The sequence below is a fragment of the Aythya ferina genome (assembly GCF_964211825.1).
Source record: "Aythya ferina genome assembly, chromosome: Z".
NCBI classification, from domain to species: Eukaryota; Metazoa; Chordata; class Aves; order Anseriformes; family Anatidae; genus Aythya; species Aythya ferina.
The window spans coordinates 57,359,625-57,372,786 of record NC_140299.1 but is presented as its reverse complement, the minus strand read 5'-3'; the positions used below and the strand labels follow the sequence as shown (position 1 = coordinate 57,372,786).

Sequence of the window (13,162 nt, the reverse complement as noted above, 5' to 3'; positions counted from 1 at the left end):
CAGAATAAATTAGAAGTATCTTCTCACAAAAACAGTAAAAGAAATGTAATTACTTTTCACTTAAACACAGTATCAGACTACCAAATAAAACAGCGAAAGCACCAAAACTAAAGCAGAGTACATCCTGTCATACTCCTCATCTGCTGAAACAGTACACGACACTAGTACTGTCTCATAAACTATATCCTTCTTAGCAGCTCACACTTCTTAAACTTCCATCTTTCTGCAGGTTTGTATCCCTGACATCAATTCACAGTAAAAAAAAAAGGAAAGATGCGCCATGCTAGCACACCATTTTTTATTTCCAGTTTTAACTTATTTCACTACTTTCTCTCTTTGAGCAAGAGGATTTTTTGACTATAAAATTTCAGAACTACATTGATTTATTAATAAAAAAATTCTAACACATCCTGAACTAATGCACAAGTTATTCTTCTAATTTACTTCATTTTTTTAAAATAACAACATAGACATAAATTATACTTACGAGTGAATATAAACATTGAGAACTCTCACAGTCCACAGGCAATAATGAAGACAAGGTTCTCAACTAACATGTTTTCTTCAGAGGTTTGTAACTTTAATTATTTGTGATTTGAGCAGGCAAAGAATTGCACAGGATGTACAAGTCCATGAAAATAAATACTTTCAACTTCTGGTCATGCACTTTTGCACATGTGCTCCATTTAAAAGGTCTGGCACACTCAGTTCCTTCCTCTTTGTCCTTGCCCAATAGCATTACTGCCATTAAACCACAATACATCTTCGTATCATGAAGTAAACTGTACCATCAACCTCAGACAAGTAATAAAGACATTGTTACCAAAAAATCTAGATGAGTATTGCTCAAACTTGGCAGCGAAGAGGTGTACCTAAGAAGCTGCATTGCACAGGGAAGCCGCTAGCTAGCGGCTAACAGGGTTACTTCTCTCTTCAAAACCAAATACAGGTGCAAACATAAAACCTGTACCAACGTACAGGTTTTTTACCAAGGTACCACAGAAGGATTCAGAAGCCATGAGCATAGCTCAGGAACTACCAGTGTAATGCATATTCCTCGCTGTTCCTTCTACAGCTGTAACTTTTGTTTTGTGCTTCTGGTTTATGGTGTTTTTTTTTGAAGTGACTTTTATATTATCCTCTCATTATTAGGTAATCAGTCTCACAGGTAATGGTACTGAAACCAAGACAGATTTTTAAAGTATATTTCTTGCTATGCATATTTTTAAAAAGGCTATAACTTTTCCTTTTTTGTGTGGTATTATTCAGTTTACTTTCCCTTTCTTAAGTCCAACATTTTTATTATCAGTTAGTGTATGAGAACCTGTACATCCTAGTCTAAATTCTACACAGTAATGTATTACAGGAGAGCTCCCAGAGAAAGAAGATCCACAGGTTTCTTCGTTCTTCAATGCAACAGAAGCCCTTATGAAAGATTCGACTCAGAATGTGATTCACATAAATAAAAACAAGAATTTATGCCTATCAAAAGTGTCAGAATAAGGCACTTGATGTTTAAAGAACATACTGCAGCATGAAATAAATAATAAAAAAAGTTTAATAATCTTTTTCCAAAACACTCAAGTCAGACAGAGAGGAGCAGCCTCATGTTCACAAGCTGTGTCCATCATGGGCAACTTCAGACACCCTGATATCCAGTAGGAGGTTAGAAAGACAGGTAATAAGCAATCCAGGGGTTCCTGGAGCACACGGATTTAGAGAAGTTAGAGAAGGAGCCAACATGGAGAGCTGCTATGCTGGATTTTGTTCTCACCAACAGGGAAGGATGTGTGGGGACTGTGAAGCTCAAGAGCAGCCTTGTCTATAGTGACTCTGAAATGGTGTAACAGTGCCCTAGATCCCTAGGGCAATAAGGAGGGCACACGGCAAGCTCACAGCCCAGGACTTCAGGACAGTGGAATTAGGCCTCTTCAGGGTTCTGCTCGTTAGAGTACCACGGGATAAAGCCCTGGAAGAGGAAGCTCACTAATATTCAAGGATAACCTACTCCAAGCTCAAAGGCGATGCATTCCAATGAAGAGGAAGTCAGGCAAAAATGCCAGGAGGCATGCATGGATGGACAAGGAACACCTGGCCAAACTCAAACACAAAGAAGCAGCCAAGGTGGCTTCTGCAAAACAGAAGGCAGAAAGAAGAGGTAGCCTGGGATGGATATAGAGAAATTGTTCAAGTAGCCAGGGATCAGGTTAGGAAAGCTAATGCCCTGACAGAATTAGATCTGGACAGGAATGTCAAGGGCAACAAGTAAAGCTTCTCTAAGTAATCAAAGGAAAAATAGGGAAACTGTGGGCACTATATCTAGAAGGAAATGGGAGACCTGGTTAGAAGTCGAGGCAGAGAAGGTTGACGTACTCAGTGACTTTTTTGCCTCAATCTTCAATGGCCAAGTGCACTAAACATACCACCCAAATCACAAAAGACAAAGGCAGGCACAGGAATAATGAAGCACCAACCACTGTAGGAGAAGGCCAAGTTCAAGACCATCTAAAGAACCTGAATGTGCCTTCAGGTGCATACCATGGGACCTGGTAAGGTACGGCTAAGGGTCCTGAGGGAACTGGCAGATGAAGCTTGCTAAGCAAATATCCATCATATCTCAAAAGTTGCAGCAGCCCAGTGAAGTTCCCACTGACTGGAAGAGGGGAAACATAACCCCCAGTTTTAAAAATGGAAAAAAGGAGGAAAAAAGGAACTACAGGTCAATCAGTCTCAACTCTGTGCCTGGCAAGATCACAGAGCAGATCCTCCTGGAAACTGCACTAAGGCACATGGGAAATAAGGAGGTGATTGGTGATGGCCAACATGGCTTCACTAAGGGCAGCTCTTGCCTGACATATCTGGTGGCCTTCTGTGATGGGGTTACAGCAGGATAAGGGAAGAGCAACTGACATAATCTACCTGGACTTGTGCAAAGCATTTGTCAATGACTCCCTTGATATCCTTGTCTCTGAATTGGAAGGACGTGCATTTGACAGATGGACCTCTCAATATGTAAGGAACTGGCTGGATGGTTGCACTCAAAGAGTTGCGGTTAACTGTTACATGTCCAAGTGGAGATCAGTGATGAGTGGTGTTCCTCAGGGGTCAGTACTGGGACCAGTGCTGTTTCACATCTTTGTTGGTGCCATGGACATGGACAGTGAAATGGACTGTACCCTTAGCAAGTTTGCTGATGACACCAAGCAGTGTGGCGTGGCCAACATGCTGGAGGGAAGTGATGACATCTAGAGGGACCTGGATAGGCTTGAGAGGTGGGCCTGTGCCAACCTCACAAGGCCAAGTACAAGGTCCTGCACCTGGGTCAAGGCAATGCCAAGCACAGATGCAGGCTGGGAAGAGAATGGATTGATAGCAGCCCTCAGGAGAAGGATTTGGGGGCACTTGTTGATGAGAAGCTTAACATGAGCCAGCAATGTGTGCTTGTAGCCTAGAGAGCCAACAGTATCCTGGGCTAGATCAAAAGATTAATGGCCAGTGGGTCAAGGGAGGTGATTCTCCCCCTCTGCGCTGCTCTTGTGAGACTCTACCTGGGGCACTATATTCAGCTCTGGGGCCTCAAGCACAAGAAGGACATGGATGTGTTAGAATGACTTCGGAGGAGGGCCACGAGATGATCAGAGGGCTGGAGGCACCTTTCCTGTGAATACAGGCTGAGGGAGTTGCAGCTGTTCAGCCTGGAGAAGAGAAGGCTACCTTATAGAAGACTTCCAGTACTCAAAGGGGACCTACGGGAAAGCTGGGGAGGGACTCTTTGTCAAGGACAAGAAGTAATGGCTTTGAACTAAAAGGGGGTAGACGAAGAAATTCTTTACTTAGAGGGTGGTGAGGCACTGGAACAGGTTGTTCAGAGAAGCTGTAGATGCCCCATCCCTGGAAGTCTTCAAGGCCAGGCTGGATGGGGCTTTGAGGAACCTGGCCTAGTGCCCACGGCTGGTGTGTTGGAACCAGGTCTTTAACGTCCCTTCCAATCTGAGCCATTTCATGAGTCTACAATCCTATGACTTTTGGAATGTGCACTAATGAAAGCCAAATGCCCTCTCACAATAATAAGCATGATTTACGACTTTTAGAATTGCAAACACAGATACTGTATTTGACTGGCATATATACTGTATGTCATCTTCCCCACTAGCTATTCAAGTGTGGTTAGCCGTTTTCATGTGTGTTTGTTCCAACTTCCTTAAATACAATGCTGAATTATACAGTCACAAAGGCATTTCTCCCTAAACTTAAGATTATTCATCTATTTAATTCACCTGATCTCGATCTTTAAAACAAATCTGTTCACCAGAAATAAAGCAAGTTTATAAAGAAATCAAATTAATATACAACCTTAATTACAAATATGCCAGATGATGTTTATCTTTGTGGATGGTACTAACAGAAAAAATACTTTGTGCAGATTATGTAAATATAAAGACATTTATATTCTGAATTTTTCTAACTGATACAGCAATGAACGAAACTCAAAAATACCTACCTCTAAATGCACTGATATCACCATAATGTACCTGGAGTACAAAAAACTTGCCACCTGTTTCTCCCCCAACTCTGAATCCAACACCTAAGGGAAGGAAAACACATTAAATAAAAGGCAGGTTTTGCCATCCCTGTAGGATTTGGTAGAACTTTCATCTTCGAATCTCTTACAGCTTGTAGCCTTCACAGTAACACTTACTGTGAACATATGAAAATTAAAAGGAAACAAAAATTCAAAGTAAAATATTTTTAGTTGAAAATTAACATTGTACACTAAGAAAAATCTTGTGGAATTTATGAAGCTCTGTTGCTTGCTGAGAGAAATAACAATAGGCACAAAAAATGGAGGAATTTGAAATAAGTTCAGTAATTGCAAAATATCACCATCACCAAAGAGATTTTTCTAAACTGGTCCTACAATTAAAATTCCTGGAAAGAAGCAGTGAAAGCAATTTCTACTTAGAAAAATACTGAGTCCCACTAGATTAAAAACTGCCAGTGGCAAAAGTGGTAAAGTGGACTGCAGCCTCTCTGTGCACAAAGGAATATCGTTATGATAAAAAAAAAACACTCCATACGTGATATTTACGAGCAGCTTAAAGACAAGAAAATTATTACTAGCTGAGGTTTAACAGCAGAGCAAACACCAGGTTTTCACAGAATCCTTGAAGTGTCAATTTTTTTAATTGACATTTTAATAACCAGATCAATCAATATTTCTGGTGTAAAAATTGATTATTTAAAATTAACTGCTTCATGATACTGCTCCCAATTATGAAATTAGGCAATAAAATATAAGAGAAACAGAATTTCAAATTCCAGGTATTTTACATGTATATACATACATTTATTTATATATAAACTAATAGATGCTGGATGTTTCTAATACTACTGGAGGTAATTAGAAAAAAAGCACTTCTCCCTGTCTTCCTAGTAGCCTACAGAATTTTTATTTTGAATCAGCAAAGTGATTCATTAATTCATCAAACAAAAGTGAAAATAAACATGTTCAGCTACATGAAAACATCAAGAAATGAAAAAAAAAAAAAACACAAAATTATTCAGTATATTTAACACAGAAAAAAAATAAATCAATATTTAGATTGAATTTGTTTGTGCTTTCTCAAACACACAAAAACATTGTTATGCAATTTCAGAGAGACGGCATAAACTGTGCCATTGACAGGTATATAAATAGTACCTTTCAAATAACATACAGTTCAAGATTAATGCAATATATATTATGCTATTAATTCCTCATCACCTTTTCTCCCCATAATGATAGTGCAATTTTAGCACTATTCCCAATTATATTTCCAACTATATTCCCAATTTATGAAGTTAAAGTTTATACAGTTTCCATCAGCTAAACACAGTTTTATATAAAGTTCCCAGATATGCCAGCTGCTTATTTCCACATCCTCTTTTCTCCCCTGCACCTGCACAAGAAGACTTCACATTAAAGGCACGATACCTTTGGGCAGCCTGGTGGGTGGAGCATTTCTTGCCCAAGCATACAAAATGTTTGATTTGTCTTTGCATGTTCCTTCATCACAGTCCCTACAAACATGAAAAAAGGATTATTTTTTTTTTTTTTAGTTCTGAAATCAGAAAACAGCAAGTGAATTACATGGAAGACACTAATTTTAAGATCTATGAAGATGTTTTTGGTTCTATTTTGAGTAAATGCAGTTCTTCTAATGAAGTCTGCTTTCCTGGCTATCATTCCTGGTGGATCCTACACCTTCTTCACTTTTTTCCTTCCTCTGCTTTAAGATAATATTAGGCAAACAGACTCAAAACCACAAAATTCTTACAGCCTCTTGCCAGTCTAGTAGCCACTATTAAGAAATAAGGAACCTTTTTGTGAGAAAGACCCATCTGGAAATTTCTAGCATTATTAGCTCAAGTGCCACAAAATGGCAACAGATGCCATACTTACACAGAGGGACAGAGTTATAAAATACACAAAAATGCAAGACACGGAAGTTTTAAGTCAAAACTGGTATTTAAAATTCATCTAAAGATTGTTGGCAAAAAAGAAGTATGCTACAGGCGGTTGTATGTGAAGCAAGTAGAAGGTATTCATGCTCCTCCCTTTCACAGAAGGAAAAATATGATATCATATAAGATATGCTATCATATAAGATATGATTTTCTAAGATTTCCAATAGCCTTAGCTATTATGTTTTCTTCTAACTGCCATAAATACGAGGCTTCCATCAGCGAAGGGCACAGGATACTTCTTTCCCTTTGCTAATTTTGCTCATAACACATATTTCTAGACCTTCACGATTACTAATTTGGAGATCACTTCACTACACCCTCCACCCCCTGGCTCCCCAGTGAAACATATCTAAAGAGGAACTTCATTTCTAGACAAGACAAACAGATTCAAGTGTAAGTGAATCGTCTCATCACTAATGATTCATACAGCTGCAGATAAAATCTGCGCAGCTTTCAAATGCTAAAAGCTAAAAATACAAAAGACTCCAGGGATCTAACCAGCCACTGGGCTGCACAGGTCAGAAATACATTAATGATATTGGCTAGGAGGATCAACAGCAGAAACCACAAGCACAGTCACAATTCCACCACCACAAAGCGGGCCAGCTAGCCTTCATTTATATCACAGTATTTAAGACCCTAGCAAAAAAAAATATTCTATCACATTAACTAGGTAAACCAAAACAAAACAAAAGGGTAGGCTGTTCCAAATTTTCCTCCTGAGGCACCAGGAAAGGAAAGAATGAAACATTCATGCTGTTCTTTCATTACATTTTAAAAATGGTCAACTTTAATTTAGGCGTAATTGCTGGTCTTGAAACTTCAAGTTTTCATTTTTTAACCAAAGTCAAAGGAAATTCAAAAAAAAAGATAGTTGAGGAACAAATTTAAAAGCAGCGAAAAGCACTAGCACTAACAGTAGCTGGTAAAAGCTAGTAAAAATATGTTTACAAGCACAAATAAAACGACCTGTCACTTGGGAACAGGGCTTCTTGTCCATTTCCTCCTATCTTCTCTACTTTTTCTAAATTCTTATGGACTTTCCAAATGCATTCTCCTGAGCCTTGAGTAAGCTTAGGAGCTGGAGTTTTTAATGTCACTTTGATTGAAATATGAAATGATGAGTCTGAAAGCAAAATATTTAACTGTCAACAAGACTAGTATTTTGCCATCTTTTTAGAATACCTACATTGTTTAAAACAGCAAAGATCTTTTTCCATTTCTTTCTCTATTATTTGAGGTTATTGAGTAAGAAAAATTATCACATCTAGTTCTCAAGCTGAATAGTGCAGAACATTCTCCATTCACCACTAAGCAGTGACGGTACTAGTAAACTATGCTTGGACATATAAATCTTTATACTGTTCTCCCTCTCACCTAAGCAGTGAAATACTTAGCTTACGGAACCAGTCTTGACATCTGTTGCAACCTTTTGCTGGAACTATTGATGCAGTTCTTCTAGTCAAAAGCTGCCAAAGCCATGCTCTGTTGCCAACAGAAGCACCTAATCTGATAGAGGAATTTTTGGGTGGTGATCTATGGCCTGTTCTTTTACATTCGTTTAGATTAGATGAGCTATATAAAGTTGCCCTGCCTGATCTCAATAAAGACTATGCCTATGAATCATCTGAAATGGGAGCTCATTTCAGTGTTCAGTTTGACACAGCGTGAGGCTTGTCTTGCCAGGAGGGTCTGAAGTTCCAAATAATTCAACAATTTCTTTAAGCCATCCAAGTGTATTCTTGATTACCCATGAATTTTAAATGAATCAGCTCAACCATGCATCTTCAATATCAGTAGTTTATCAGCTCAGATAAAACCGGTGAGAGCAGCTGAACTGTTTTAAGGCTGACTACAATCAAGGAGCAGAAGCTGCTACCTGTTGATTTTTTGTTGTTGTTTTTGTTTGTTTGTTTTATGTGCTGGGCAACAGCAGAGCACATGAGCCCTGTGAATCTACTTTATTTCTGAGGGAATTTTAACAGCCTGTACTGTTTCTGTTGAAATACCAAGCCCTAAGGTAGGGAAAAACAGCTGTGCATCTCTTCAGCATTTGTTCAAAGACTCTCCCACGCTGCAGTAAACATGTCACTCTCTGAAGAGCCAGTGCAGGTCCAACACTGTAACGCAGCCTTACACAGTCTATACACATACATACTACATTATTCATATGCATACACAGATGTATACCAGCTATTTACACAACATTACCTAAGTGTGCCAAAAAGGTATGAATGCAGAACTCTAAAGCCTATTTTCTGTAGAACTGAGTGATCACCTTTCTTTCTAGCCTTGCAGATTACCACGGGCAGAGCGAAATGAAATGGTACAACATTTTGCAACAATAGTAATATGAAATGATGAGACAATGAACGAAGAGTTTTTAAGAATATAAAACAAATATTAAGCTTCAGAAGCTACATACAGAAAAAAGTAGTAAGATTTAATCAAAATCCGGATGTGAAAAAATCAGAAAGATCACAAAAATACAACACTAATTATGTGTTTCATCATTTGACAATCCGCTTTTTAAGTACAGCAGCCAAGAACAAATTCAGTATCAACTGTTATGCAGCACACACTGCCACTGCTGAGTCCCTCTCTGCTGGGCAATCACTCTCCTCCAAGAAAATGATGATATAGTCAGGAAACAAAAAATACCTCAACCCTAGTCTCAAGCCTGATTTGTGTCTGATTCAGCTCTGAAGAACTTTAAGACTTTCAAGCTTTTGATCCATCTGATCTTGTACAAGCTCAGGAAGTAAACATTTAAGTTAAATCTTCAGAACATCAGCTAGATGTGAGTTTAGCACAAACAGAACAATTTCCAGACACTTTAAAACAAAACACACTACAAGCAAAGTTTAGATGGTTTTAAGTAACACACTCAAGATGTAAACTGGTTTTCAAAGAACACACAGTCTTATGTTGGTATAATTTTGACATAAATTTCAACTCTTTAAAAAACACATTCCACTATATAACATAAGCCTCAATAAAAAGAATTAAAAAGTCTGTTTGCTGAGAAAATAAATCAACAGAAAGTAATGTTTTCATAGCGTATTTTTTACCTGAACATTTTTAGCACCTACTTTTCTTGCAAGACAAGATTGTAACATTTGTAATCAGTAACAGAAATGTTAGTTAATAAGTAGTAGGTAAATATAACTTTTGATGAATGTTTGTTATATGTTCAAAATATCAAATTATCTCCCCAAATCATGTAAAACGGCTAAATTATTTTTAAAGAATAAAATATACTATACTACTAAAATCCATCTCTATTTATCTTTTTGATAACCTCAAATTTTCTCTTAAATGCTTACAGAGCTCTGTCAGAAATGTTTTAAAACTGCTACACAGATAACAGTAAATTGTACGAATTTTGTAGTGTCAAACTATCCCACCTGCTCTTCCCTGAAAACTTGGAAAAATTGTGGGAAATTTCTGATAGACTAGTGATTTCCCCAGACAGCCCCGCCTTTACCTTCTCAGCTGTTTGGCTCCTACATCAGTTTTAGAAGCACTCAGAGCTTGGCTCTCATAGGTTAGGCATTTTGAAAGGTAAGTCAACTACCACATTACTTGACATAGAGTACCTTCTTTAGCTCACTTTTTGCTTAGTTTCCTTCTGTACACCTGATACTATAATTTTCCATACTCAGAAGAGAAGCAACCCACACATAAAGATGGATCTCTGATCTTAAACTACCACTAGCATTTCTCCTGTAATACACTGAAAAATGATGAAGATAAGAACAATGAGGAATGCATAAAATTATACTTGCGCAGAAAACTATAATGTAGGAAAAATTCTACATGGATCTTTATTTATTTATTTATTTAAAGTAAAAAGTGGATACAACCCCACTTTTAGAGAAATTAAGGCATGAGGTTTGGTTATTGACTGCTGATGCTAACAATTTGAAAGTTGACTACAAAAGTCAAAAATAACACAAATAAAAAATAAAATAAAAGTCAAAAAAAAACAAAAATAATGGGGGAAAAAAAGAGAAGGCTTTGTCATATGCCTATTTAACTCAAACTGACAATTCATATACATGTGGTAACTTCAATTTGGCTTTTGGTTCACAAGATCTGTCAAGAATTAGGATTACAGAACATCTTTTGAAGTCTTCATGACCAATCTCTCCAAGGTACAGAACCTTCTCAAATTCTTATTTGAGAAGAAAATTCTTATCTTCAAGAATTAAATCACATTCATCTTGCTAGGAACTTTAAGCACAACTTTACATCTGTTCCAGTCCACAAAATCTTTTTTAGGTAAAAAGGTTTCTCATGATTCAGGGGAGGAGGCAACGTTATCCTGAAACCAAAAAAAAACTTATTTCAAGAATGCTTTCTAAGCTCATAAGAGAGAACCCCTTAGATACAGATTTACTAATTATTTGCAGTAACTTCATCTAGATACTGTAAGTGGCATGTTTGTCATAACAAAAAAGTAAACGCTGAAATTTTGACAAAAAGCTACATATATTTTTGTAAATTTTATTTAGCAAATTTGTCTCTTAGCACAAGAACTCTTTACATACACATATATCTTTGTACACATAGCTTCATATATATATCAATTATATTAATAGTACACTATCTCATTAAAATATTGAAATATATGTAATTTTATATATGCAGGTGTGTGTATAAATATTAATTAACTAGAGAGACTACAGCTACATTAAAATCCACTGGCAACTTATAATAAACAAACAAAAAGCTTAAAATTTTTATCCTGACCAGGATAAACCATCAACACAGAAATCTTTTGGAGAAGAAACTATAGTCTGCTTAACAGTTGCCATCAATAAGGTCATTTCCTTAGTGACTCCTGATATGCCTCACAGGATTTGTTTCTTTTGAAGAGCAGGTTACTGAAAAACAGGTTACTGATTTAGTCTTCTAAATACAAATTAGCAGCCTAGATTTCTTGGTATCCAGTGGCGCCCTGCCACTATAGCTCCTGTCTCCTTCTCAGAGATAGGGAATTAGTCATAACGAATCAGAAAATCTTTTATCCGCCTTACAAAGGAGTCAGCTAAAAAAAAAAAAAAGATAGGTGTAGAAAGACAGGAACATCATGAATTTCTTCTTCCTTCTAAGTTTTTCTACTTTTCAAAAAACTGTGACACTGGAAAAGGTTTTTGTGGAAACAAGCAACACAAGAACAATGTGGTGATTTTACACAGCTGGGCAGCTGAGCTGCACCACATCCACTCTCTCACTCCTCCTCCTCAAGAAAACAAGGGAGAAAATACAATGGGTCAGGGTTTGAGATAAGGACAGGGAGATCACTCAACAATTATTGTCATGGGCAAAGGAGACTTAGCATAGGGAGATTAATATAATTTATTGCTTATCACTCGTATATTAGCACAGTGAAAAACTAAAAGTAAACTAAAAGCTGCTCCAGCACAGGTCCCCCACGGGTGGGCGGCAGCTCCCCCCAGACCCCCTGCTCCTGCGTGGGCTCCTCTCCACTGGCTGCAGCTCCGGCCCGGGGCCTGCTCCTGCAGGGGCTCTCCATGGGCCGCAGCCTCCTCCAGGCCACATCCACCTGCTCCACCGGGGGCTCCTCCACCCATGGGGGGGCTGCAGCGTGGAGATCTGCTCCATGTGGGACCCATGGGCTGCAGGGGGACAGCCTGCTCCACCAGGGGCCTCTCCCTGCACAGGCTGCAGGGGAACTGTTGCTGCCTGCCTGCAGCACCTCCTGCTGCACTGACCTGGGGGGCTGCCGGGCTGCTTCTCACTCCCCCTGCTGCTGTTGTGCAGCTTTCCCCCTCTTTTTTAAATCTGCTCTCACAGAGGCGCAAGCAACACCATTTATTGGTTTGATTCTGGGCAGCAGCAGGTCTCTTTGCAGCTGACTGAAACTGCCTCTTATCTATCATGTGGCAGCTGCTACATTCTTCTCACAAAGGCCACCCCTGCAGCCCCCTGCTATAAAAACCTTTCCTCAAAAACGCACTACAAACAATTAGATACAATAACAAAAGCAAGTCTGCATCTCTTACCAGTAATTTTCGGTAGAAGAGGGTTCATTACATCCAAAGAGTAACATGTGATGGACAGTGTCCATGCTGGCATGAGGTTTAAAGTCAACTGAAAAACAAAATAAAAAAATATCCTTACTCTCACGATGATTTACATAAGGAAGAGCATTTCATGCTATTATTTCTCTGTAATACTGAAAAAATTGGAAATATCCCAAACCACAATTTTTGTTGTAACCAGCCTAGTACAAATCTTAGCTTCAAAATCTGCATTTCTGCATTCGTGATATAACAGAATTGTGTTTTTTTTTTGTTTGTTTGTTTGTTTTTGACTTCTTCAAAGATACAAACATTAAATTACAGTTAAGAGCAAGTAGTACCTTGTGCATTGGTTGGAGCAATATCTTCATGATGTATTTCATTTTGTTTACGCTTTTACTGCACATTTCTTGGGACAATAGCTCTAAGAATAGAATTATGATTTATTCCCACTAATGTGACAACCCTTTTGGAAAGGAAAACAACGTCCGCTTAAAGTCAACACACTCGTTGCCCAAATATTTCTCATTATTAGAAACTTAGATGAAGGTGAATGTATGTCAGCACTCCAATGTCTCTGTTCTTTATCCAATGCCACAAAACCA

At 38.2% G+C, this 13,162-nt stretch overlaps 1 protein-coding gene across 8 annotated transcripts in view; it reads right to left on the bottom strand.

The window, feature by feature from the left end:
- PAM (peptidylglycine alpha-amidating monooxygenase) overlaps positions 1 to 13,162 on the bottom strand; it is a 144,490-nt gene that overhangs the window by 55,119 nt on the left and 76,209 nt on the right. For all 8 annotated transcript variants that reach the window (XM_084503289.1, XM_084503292.1, XM_084503293.1 and 5 more), the window contains exons 5-7: positions 12,540 to 12,627; positions 5,975 to 6,060; positions 4,502 to 4,585 (exon numbers count right to left, since the gene is read on the bottom strand). In XM_084503289.1, coding sequence (XP_084359415.1) covers positions 4,502 to 4,585; positions 5,975 to 6,060; positions 12,540 to 12,627 — 258 coding nt within the window. The remainder of the gene's footprint in view (positions 1 to 4,501; positions 4,586 to 5,974; positions 6,061 to 12,539; positions 12,628 to 13,162) is intronic.